Source organism: Bison bison, unplaced genomic scaffold (genome assembly GCF_000754665.1).
Source record: "Bison bison bison isolate TAMUID 2011002044 unplaced genomic scaffold, Bison_UMD1.0 scf7180017864280, whole genome shotgun sequence".
Taxonomy (NCBI): domain Eukaryota; kingdom Metazoa; phylum Chordata; class Mammalia; order Artiodactyla; family Bovidae; genus Bison; species Bison bison.
The window spans coordinates 2,204,824-2,215,970 of record NW_011494852.1 but is presented as its reverse complement, the minus strand read 5'-3'; the positions used below and the strand labels follow the sequence as shown (position 1 = coordinate 2,215,970).

The 11,147-nt window shown below is 53.8% G+C and overlaps 1 protein-coding gene across 1 annotated transcript in view; it reads right to left on the bottom strand.

Moving 5' to 3' along the window:
* The window catches only part of CHST8 (carbohydrate (N-acetylgalactosamine 4-0) sulfotransferase 8), a 74,195-nt gene that overhangs the window by 1,466 nt on the left and 61,582 nt on the right, over positions 1–11,147 (bottom strand). Inside the window, 1 exon segment of the mRNA XM_010848944.1 lies at positions 217–254. Coding sequence (XP_010847246.1) covers positions 217–254 — 38 coding nt within the window.

Here is an 11,147-nt window from a genome sequence, read left to right as displayed (position 1 = left end):
TAACGCTTCTATTAGCACAGGCGGGAGCCGCCATCCACGGGAAAGGGAAATTCATGGGTCCAAGGTCCCCGGCTTTGTTCCCAAGGCTCCTGGGAAAGGCAGGACACATTTTTCTTTCCAAGAATGGATTTAATGTGAGCTCTGAATTTCCTCCCTGGCCTCCCCAACCTTCCCCAAGCCGCCCATGCTGAGATTTATCAAACTCTCAGAACTCACGTTGTGCGGCTGCTGTGGCCTGATGCTGAACTTTATTCCTAAAAAGCAAACAGAGAGGATAGTATTGGCAGTGGAAGTACCACGTGGTCTCCTGTAAGCAGTGGAACCTGCCTGTAGGTTCCTGACTGTGGGCGCCTGGGCTCGAGGGGACTTGTTGTGAGCTTGATGAAAAAACAGTTCAGGAGGCCAGGAGGAGAGGCAAGGCACGGTGCAAGTGCCCCTCCACTTCTCTGACCCATGTGGAGAGTGGGGTGCAGCAAAGACTTGGTCCCATCGGCTCCCACCTGATGTTCACTTCTGAGCATCCTACATCCTAGTGTGACCTGGAGAGTCCAGAAGGTGCCCCGCCCACATACCTGCTCAATGGAGCAGCTGGGAACCTCACAGGCTGCCCCCACCTCACACTGTCATTAAGACACACGGAAGGGCCCCTTCAGGAAGATCTATCCATCTTCTATGTCCTGGCTCTGTGAATATGGCACACTTGTGTCTGTACTTGGCACACAGGTCTGGGAGTGGACTCATTCCCCTTGGATTGGGGCCTCCCCACTGGCTCTGGAAAGTTCCTTCACCTCGGCATCTGCTTTGCAATTTGGGCCACTAGCTGGTCCTGGAGCTCTAGGGTGAGCTGATCTCATTCCGCCCACCCTGGTTTCCTCCAAAGGGCTGAGGAGAGCCCCACATAGTGACTGACTGCAGGCAAGCCCTTACTGGGGACAAGGGGGAGATGGAGAGAGATCAGTGCATCACTGGCCACACCCTGGATCATCCCCTCTGCCCCCCCCCGCCAAGGAGTTGCTTTGTCTGCACTGGGGCTGGGGTCACTCAGGACAAGTAAGCTTTGGAGAGGCAAATCTTTGGCCAAGAAGAGAGGATTTGGCCCATTTGAAGGGAGGTCCTGGGAGGATGAGAGGATTTCCTTCAAGGAGGCGGCACTATTTAGGAGTCTTGGCCTTCTTCCCCATCCCTACCGGGCCACGGAGGCATTGGGCTCTTCCCGCTCCTGTGCCATGTGAGTGGACATGGCTTCTCTGAGGCTTTGCCACAAGCCACAGTCACAATCAGAACCAACGATCCTTTAAACAAGCGGAGAGCTCCAGCTCCCAGCTGGCACAATGGGGCACTGCCTAAGCCACACCTGGTTGAGTTCTGGCTGCTGCTTGGGGGTGGGGGTGGGGGGTTGTTCTGGAGACACTTCCCCTGTTGTGCCTGTGCACTCGCAGAGTTCCAGTGTCTGGAGCCCAGCTGGCCAGGGGACACCCAGGCTCTCTGTCCCTGACCCAGGGACTCTGCCGATTCTTTGTGAGGTCTAGTTTTACAGGTTCAGCCCCTGCTATGATCCTGGCCTTATACTGCTCAGTCTGAGGATGTGCCCACAGTTCTTCATTCATCAGCAAGTGAGAGTGGGAGGATGTGAGGTCACCTCTGGTTTGGGAAACCTAAATTCCCTGAGCCTGCCAGGACCTTTCCCAAGACCCCAAAGAGGTGCAAGTGAAGGCACAGCTTGTCACACTGCATCTTTCATCTGCCACAGTGCTCTTCTTTGACCTCTTTGTCCAGGGACTGACCCTTCCCTGGGCAAAGGGCCGAGTGTCCACACCTTTCTGGGCATCTCCCAGCTTATGAGCATTATATGTGTGTGTGTGTGTGTGTGTGTGCATGGGTCAGCTCTGAAACAGGCCTTCCTGGCTCTTCCATGGAGAGAGGGAAGCTCCATGTAGAACTGACCGCACCCCTCAGGAGGGTGGGGTGTGAGCAGTGGGTGCTTGACCTTGAGGCAAAAGCCTCTAAAATTAAGCCCCTCACCAGGATCCCCCCGTCAGCCCACAGCCTCCTTCCCTTGGCTAGCCACCTCCTACCCTCGCTGCACTCTTTCTTCATGCGGCCTGTCCCCAGCATGAGCTTCCTAAGCTCATTTCCAGCTGATACGTGCGGGTTTCCTCCTGCAGCTGATAATCACAGATCCCTCCACCAGAAGGGCCCCTCTGCACACTCAGTTTTCCTCCACACTGCCGGGTTTCCTTAATTATTTTCTTCTGGTGACGGCAGCTGGCTCTGTTAAATCACCTCTCCTCCTCAGAGTCTCAGATACGGGAATTTACTCTGCTTGTCAATCCTGTCAGCTTGTCAGGGTGCGATGGTGCTTATTTATATTCCTTTTCTGGAGCAAATGAGTCATGCCAGATTTGGCCGAGAGTGGGGCTGAGAAGCCACTTACAGAAGGCATCTTGCCAGCAGGCAAAGTGAGACAAGGATGTGCTTGCAGAGGTCACAGCCTCTACAGCCATGACCTCCCACTGGCACCATTCCCTCAGCCTGGAGGGTGGTGGACTGTGAGGCCTGACCCATTTTTATCTGTGCAGACTTCACAAGAGGGCCCTGAGCCTAAGGGCTTTCCAAGGCTGGTCAGGCCAGAGCTCTGAGTGCGGGCTGGCAATAAAGTTCTTGCTGACAGAGCCCAGGGCTGCATGAGTCTCCTGACCTCTTGGGCACTTTTCCCCAACAAAGCCAACCTGGCCGAAATTGCCCCCTTTGAAAAAAAAAAAGGATTACCTTGTGGAAAACCCAATAACAGATTTTATATGGAGCTTGAGTTTGCCACAAGCTGAATGGTCATGACCCTTAAACTTATGGCAGCTTGTTTGCAAAGACTGTGAGCCCATCCCATTTGGTCACTTTGGAATAAAGAAACTTAACAATGGAATGTAACAGAAATGGCCCCATTGGCCAGAGGCTAAGTGTCCTTACTTTTTCCATCAAGGAAGTAGCTCTACATGCACTGCTCAGATAAAGGTTGAAACAAAGACCACCTGCAGCTCTAAGATGTGACAGCTAGGAGATGTCTTGTGCATCTGAGACTTGGGGGAGGGGGGGCGGTGGTCTGTGCATTCCCCAGAGGACTGCATTTCAGGACCCTGGACAGCTCTGGGGAGCCAGCCAGGGAAGTGCCTCTACTGCACAACCAGGAAAGTATTGCCACCAGGGGCCCTGGAACCCATGCCATGGGGAACCTGGAGGGGGCTTGGCCTCACTATAAGACCACCTGCCAAGCCCCCAAATAGGTGTACAACGCAGATGAAAGCCACAGCCCCGCCCTCTCTTCCATCCGGTGTCACCACGCTGCCTCTCATCTCCTGTCCCCGGCCTTCACTCTGTGACAGGAACCCCCAGGGCCAGTCATGTATGCACTCTCCTTTCAGTGTCTGAGTATCCTGTCCTCTCCCTTCAGCATAATATTAACAACCTTTAAGGGAGCCCTCTCCCCCCATACAGTAAGAAATAAACAACCACTTTCTCTCTCTGGACAGAGGACATTCGCAGAGCGGTTGAAACACATGCAGTACGATAAGAGTGAGCATCGGTGAGAATAAACAAGGCGTGAGTTATTGAGGCTGCCAACTGCGCTCCACACTGTGAGCTCTTCATTGGCTGAAGGTTTTCTTCTGAGCGTCTGGCTGAAAAAGCTTTCTGGTTACCTGCCAAGGGGAGGCAGAGGCTGATGTGAGAGTGTGTGAGGCCAGTTTCCTATAATTAGGCCAGGCAGCTTGGACCTGAGGCAGAGCTGGGGAGGGGAGGTTTCAAGCATGTGGGCTGTTGAGGGGAGGGTCCCTTGCCCACCACTCCTCTCTGAATTACAAGAGGGAGACCTGCTGGGTTGCATTCAGAAGCCACAATCCTGGATGCCCAGGACCCACTGGGGGTAGGGCTTGGAAACCAGTCTTTCAGTCAGGTTGTGTAGACAGGCAACACTGATGGGGGTCCAAACAGGACCCAAGTACTTAGAAAGGGCTGCCTCATGAGCCCCTGACCCCTTAGCCCCAGGTGGGTCATTTGAGGAGAGTGATTGCTATTCTGGCTGCTCAAATTCTAGCCCTGGGCCCTGACAGGCAGTGGGGAGAGGGTCCTGGCACTCTAAACACTGCAACCTTGGGGAAAGCATGGCCATCCCAAAGGAGCAGACCCACAAAGTGGGGCAGAGATGGGAGAGAACTGGAGAGGCCACAGGACACGAGTGGAAGTTCAAAGACCCTGCCCTGTCGGGAGCTTCAGACTCGTGGTCCTTGGATTCCCCAGAGGTTTCTGCACTGAGCTGGGATTCCTTGGCTCCTTTCCCACAGCCTGGCTCTTCTAGTGACTGAGCCCACGTGGTGGACATCCCCATGCCCACACATCCACTTATGCTGCCCATCTGGCCAGGAACTCTAGGGGTTTCAGGCTGGAGGGAGCCAGAAGGGACATTGAAGGCAAATCCCCCACTGCAGCCTGGTTCCCTCATGTGTGAGAATCAGCCTCCAGGCATCGGTCGCACCCCAGGTTCCCTGGCAGCTGCCTCTGGGGGATGAGTGCCGTCACCTGCTCTGCTGTTTCCACATCCCAATTAGAAAGAAATAGACACCTACCATGCATGCCAGGAGAAAGGCCTCCCTGCTCTGGGGCAGCTGCACAGCTGGCCAGTGTGCAGGACCTCACACAAGCGGTGATGAGCTACAAGGTGTGAAACTGGGATGCTGGCAGGAAAAAAATGCAACCAGGGCACATGTACTGCCTTCCCACTGTGGTCAGAGAGGAAACCCCAAGGGAGCTGCCAGGCTCTACTCCACAGGAAATCTGAAAGGTTTCTGAATCAGGGTCCTCCAGAGAAACAACCAATAGGAGATATATAGATATATATATATATATATACACATTATTTGTATATCATATAGCAGGGGGATTATTTTAAGGAATTGGCTCTTGTGATTGTGGGGTTTGGGTGAAATCTGCAGGGCATGCCAACAGGCTAGAGATCCACGGAAGAGCTGATGGTGCAGCTCAGGTCTGAGGGCCGTCTGGAGGCAGAATTCCTGCCTTCTTTCCTCCTGTGGCCTTCAACTGATTAGATGAGGCCCACCCATGTATGGAGGGTAATCTGCTTTACTTGAAGTCTATTTTCTTTTTTTAATTAATGAGAAGGATTGGGGGGTGCTGTGCTAGGTCTCTGTTGCTGCACTCAGGCTTACTCTAGTTGTGGTGAGCAGGGGCTACTCTTTGTACAGGCTTCTCATTGCAGTGGCTTCTCTTGTTAGAGCATGGGCTGTAGGTGCATGGGCTTCAGTATTTGCAGCAAGCAGGCTCAGCAGTTGCTACACGCAGGCCCCAGAGCACACGGACTTTAGTAATTGCAGTGTGTGGGCACTTAGTCACTCCATGGCATGTGGAATCTTCCCAGACCAGGGATCAAATCTGTATTCCCTGCATTGGCAAGCAGACTGCTGACCACTGGACCGCTAGGGAAGTCCACTTAAAGTCCATTGATCTACAGGTAATCACATCTAAAAAATTCCCTCCCAGTAACATCTAGACTGGTGTCTGACTAACTATCTGGGCACCATAGCCTAGTCAAGTTGACATATAAACTTGACCCTCACAGGAGGTATATTAATTTCCTAGGGCTGCTCTAACAGAGTATCACAAGGCTAGCTGGTTTAAAAATAACAAAAATTTATTCTCTCACAGTTCTGGAGGCCAGATGTCTGAAATGAAGGTGTCAGCAGGGCCCTGCTTCCTCTGAATGCTCAAGAGGAGCATCCTTCCTTGCCTTGTCTAGCTATCTGGCTGCCCCAGATGCTCCTTGGCTGCAGCAGTTTACATCCAATCTCTGCCTCCATCTTTTTATCTTTGTAAGTCTTTATTGAATTTGTTACAATATTGCTTCTGTGTTGTGGTCTTTTGGCCAGGAGGCATGTTGGATCTTATCTCCCCAACCAGGGACTGAACTCACATCCTCTGCATTGGAAGGCAAAGTCTTGACTGTGGTACCACCAGGGAAGTCCCCCGTCTCCATCTTCACATGATTATTTTATGTACCTGTCTACTTGTCTCTTCTCCCTTGGCCATTCTGAATTTTTTGGTTGCTCAGTCATTGTGTCTGACTCTGCCCCTCACTATCTCCCAGTTTGCTGAAGTTCATGTCCATTGAATCAGTGATACCATCCAACCATCTCATCCTCTTTTGCCCTTTTCTTCTTTTGCCTTTAGTTTTTCCCAGCATCAGGGTATTTTCCAACAAGTCAGCTGTTTGCATCAGGTGGCCAAAGTCCTGGACATTCTGAATTAGGGCCCATCCTAATGACTTCATCTTGATGACATCAGCAAAGACCCTATATATATTATGGTCACCTTCACAGGTACTAGAGGTTGAGACTTCAACCTCTTTGGCGGGAAGTGGGGCACAATTCAAGCTCATAGTGGGGGAAGGGGGGAGTGACTTCAGGGGGCTTTAAGAGCACTGGCCAGAACTGCCCAGAGGAGGCGAGGGAACACTTATGCTGCAGGATTGGGTGCCCAATCAGTGACAAAGGATTGTGTTAGTTCTCTGTGTTCTTGGGACAAGGACTGTGTCAACATCTGGCACCAGGCCTGGCATACAGCAGGAGCTCAATAAATGCTTGAGGAAAAGCTGATGTTGCCTGAACTGAGAGCTGGCCCTGGAGTGGGGGATGGGTATTGGGCTTCTCCAGGGTTCTGGCTGGAGTCCACCAACCCCCAGCGGGGCTTCTCCAGCTCAGCCTGGCAGCCTGGGGAGGGTCTGTGCATCTGGTGGCAGCTGCCAGCCAAGTGGCTGGATGGAGACATGTGCTGCCCTGGCCGAGGGTCTGTCCACCCACCCAGGCTATGCGGGGTTTGGGGGTCTGGGTGGTCAGAGCAAGGACACACTCAGCTGGCTGCCTCCCACTGCCACCTGGGGGGGCCCCTGGCTGGGCCTGCCTCTGGGCCCCCATGGTGGCCATTCCTCCTCTGACTCTTCCTACCAGCTCAGGCTCTGCCCTTTTGAGGGGCAAGCCCTGCCAAACCCCCTCTGGCCTCTGTCTGCCTACTTGTGAGCTGCTCTGTTCCTCTGGGCCGGTTGTTAATATATGCAGATTTGATGCAAAATGGAAGTTTAAACACTCTCAGCAATTAGAGGGCAGCTTGGACTGAGGGCACAGAATTCAGATGGAAGAAGCCTCACCAAAGGGCCTTAAATTCTCACTTGTGTTCACTGGAACATTCAACTCATTAAGTTCTCTGCTAGGGCCTCAGCGCACAGCCCTGCCATCTCTGCTGCCCCCAGGGCCCAGGGCACGAAAATGGGGCTCCAGGAGACGGGGGGTGGGCCCAGACAAAGGTGCCGGCTGCTGCTGGAACCCAAAGATGGATGGCTCTGGGGTCAGAACCTGGACCTTGGGGAAAGGCAGGGGTCAGGCCAAACGTGCTCCCAGGCAGGACGGTGGGTGGCCCTGCAGGGCCCTGTCCTCTGGCCTCAGCCTCTGGATGGGGGAGCTTCAAGTTGTTCTGAGACAACCAAACTCACAGTGGGGTCCCACAGTAACCCCTGACCCTTGGCCCAGACTTGAGCAAGTGTTTCCTCTCCCTTAACCGAGAGACTGCACCCCGAGTCACAGCTTTTAACAAAGGGTCGGTATATTGGGCTTCCCTGGTGGCTCAGCTGGTAAAGAATCCACCTGCAATGCGGGAGACCTGGGTTCGATCCTTGGGTTGAGAAGTTCCCCTGGAGAAGGGAAAGGCTACCCATTCCAGTGTTCTGGCCTGAAGAATTCCATGGACTACAGTGCATGGGGTTGTGAGAGCTGGACATGATTGAGAGACTTTCAGTATATTTAAAGGGTTTCCCAGGTGGTCAGTGGTAAAGAGACCTCCTGCTAATGCAGGAGACATCGATTTGATTCCTGGAGGAGGAAATGGCAACCCACTTCAGTATTCTTGCCTGGAAAATCCCATGGACAGAGGAGCCTGGCGGGCTGCACTCCATAGGGTCGCAGAGTCGGACATGACTGACCATGCACACACAAGTCAGTATATGTAAAAAGAGGAAAAAAAGAAAATGAGAACACTGCTTTGTGACTTAACCTCCCTGAGCTTTAGTGTCCTCATCTGGTAAAGGGGATGAAAATACCTATCTTGTGGGTCTGCAAATGTGTAAATGAAGTGATGCACAGTGCTGGGCACAGAGAGAGCTCAGAGGATGGAGGTCCCCGGCTCGTGATGCTCCCATCACCTGGGCACCTTTGCAGCGCCTGGGTTTCCCTGAGCCCAGCTCCTGCACCAGCGCAGGGACTCTGGGACCTGCCTGCGGGGGAGGGAAGCGGAAATCTTCCCGTCCTGGGCAGATGGGCACCTGACGGCTCTGACTGCTCCTTGCTTTGTTTAGTGATTCCATCCCCTCGCCTCTGTGATTAGGATCCACGATTCAGCTGAGTAGTTCCCTGTCGGCTCAGCCTTGGCTGTGAATTCCCTTGGAGCTGTCAGTGTGGCGCATCGGAGCTGCCTGTCAGTCAACCAGCCAGCCTGTTAGCTGGTCTGCAAAGCTCACAGCTGTGCTGCTGCCCACCCCCACACCTCTGTCCCTCACCCAGTTGGGGGAGGGGTGTCTCTGAGCATCGTCTGTGTGCCTGCCTGTTCTCAGGGGAGGGGTCCTCAGCTCCCACTTTGAGGCTCCCCTCTGTCCGAGCCTGGGGTGACTCCATCGTGTCTGGGGGTGGGGGTGTGGCCCCCGTGCACATGCCATGCATACGCAGCTGCACTGCCACGTGTGCACATCGATTAGAGCAGGAGTTGGTAGGTCTTGTGCTGTGTTTCACCACGAGTGCACCTGTGTGCTTTCTGCTGTGTGTTCTGGCCTGCGCTGGGTGGGGAGGGTGTGTTCACATCCAGGCACAGTTCACATGTGGCACATGCTTTAGAGCAAGTCCCGCTTTTTTCTTCCTTTTACGTATTCAACCTGGGCCTGGAAGGATAAGCAGGAGCGAGTGAATGCTGCTGCAGATGAGAAAGAACCCAGTTCATGACACTTGCCAGCAAAGCCACAGTGGCCCCTGGCGGCCCCCATCCCTGCCTCCCCTGCAGTATGAGACCTGTGACAGTCACAGTCACACAGGCGGCCACCATCTGTCCATTCGCCCCACACCGAGCACTGCATGTGCCAGGCAGTGTCTTAGGCACCGGTGACAGCGTCTTGGCTGTGAACGAGACAGTCATGGCTCTGCCCTCATGGAGTTTTCAGTCTAGTGAGGAGGTGAGGCACTGAACAGCAGCCTTCCATGTGTGAGGGGGCAATTTAGGATGTGGTAGGCAGCATGTGGTGGGGGATGCCAGCAATCCCAGGGCATCAGGTGAGGTCTCCCTCAGGTAGTGACAATTAATTGGCACCTGGGCTTCCTCAATGGCCCCATGGGTAAAGAACCTGCCTGCAGTTCAGGAGACACAGGGGATGTGGGTTCGAATCCTGGGTCGGGAAGATCCCCTGAAGTACGAAATGGCAACCAACTCCAGTATTCTTTCTTGGAGAATTCCACGGACAGAGGATCCTGGTGGGCTATAGCCTACGGGGTCGCAGAGTCAGATGTGACTGAGCAACTAAGTCCAAACGTGGGTAACGAGGGCATCTCTGGCAGACTTTGGTGGCCTTGCACCATGGCATCAGGTTTCATGGAAGGGCGTCAAGAAACGGCAGGACCAAGGCTGCGGAGGGCAGAGGCAGAAGGTCCTTCGCTTCTGTCCTAAGCCCTGAGGGGACGCCTAGAAGGGGTTTAAGCTGAGCGTTATTGTGAATTTAAGGGTCATTCTGAGGTGAAGAGTTGAAAACAGAGCAGAAAGTCTGGTCAACGAATGTTGCCATTGTCCGGGCGGAGATGTCTGAGGCCTGGACCCAGGTGAGGATGGCCGAATATGGAGGAAAAGGGATCTTACCCGCTGGTGGTCCAGTGCACAAGATCTCACCCTCCAATGCAGGGGGTGCAGATTTGATTCCTGGTTGGGGAGCTAAGATCCCATATGCCTCACATCCAAACTCCCCAAACCCCAAAAAACATAAAACAGAAGTAGTATTGTAATATTCAATAAAGATGTTCCTTTAAAAAAAATCTTAAAGAAAGTGGAGAAAGATGTGAAGACTATTTCAGGAGGAATAGTCAGCAGTGGGCGTGCTGGTTAAGGTTTAACCACTGGCTCCGGGGGTGGTGGAGTGGGGGTGGGGAGGAGCCTAGTTGGTAGTGTTTGCTGATTTCCGTGGTATAAATACTCCTACCATGGCAGATTCCAAGCTACAGGTGTGAATGTGGAGTTGGGACCTCATGGGCTGGTACCAGCCGGCTCCCTGCATCAGCAGGACCCAGGGACTGACCGGGAGCAGAGTCAGGGATGCTGGCTTCTTACTTGAGCAGTGGGTGGATGCTGATGCCCCTTCCTGCAAAGGGAGGCAGATCCTGGCCAAGTCTGAGATGCCAATGGGTCTCCCAACAGCAGATATCCACGATCAGCATGATTGCCAATGTATAGCCATTTGGGGTGCCCTGCTAGGGACCAGCGCATCCATCCCTGAGCCCCTGGGCAACCCTTTGTAGGAACGTGACTCCCCCAGGAGGCCTGAGGTGCCTCCCTCATCGAGTGGCCCCTGCAGCAGGTGGGGGGAGCACGTCAAAGAAGCATCAGCTAGATGGATTTACAGCTGAAGGAGGGGGAAGAAGGGAGGACAGGGTTAGCAGGTGTATAAGTGGGGGCGCATTTGTGATTCTTGGGGGTCAGTGACAGTGTGGGACCAGCACTTTCCAAGGACAGAGAGCAGCGCTGAGGCAGCCAGTTACCTGAAGCCCCGGCAGTGAGCCTGGCCCGAGTCCTGCCTTTGTCCTGAGCCTGTGGGGAGCCACGGCTTCAGCTCTGAGTGGCCGTGGCCAGGTTAAATGGATGGATGTAATGTTCCTCTTGTTTGGCTGTCAGGGCCCCTGGTGACCGCTCTCCAGCCAGCTCTGCAGGAAAGGGCCTAATTTGGCTTAAATATTGGTGAGTTTCCATCGGGGGTGACCAGAAAATAAAAATGAGGGAGTCATTCTGGAGCCTGAGGCTGCAGTCGGCCCACCAAGGGGCTGCCTGTTTGCAGGAAGAATGCCAACCGC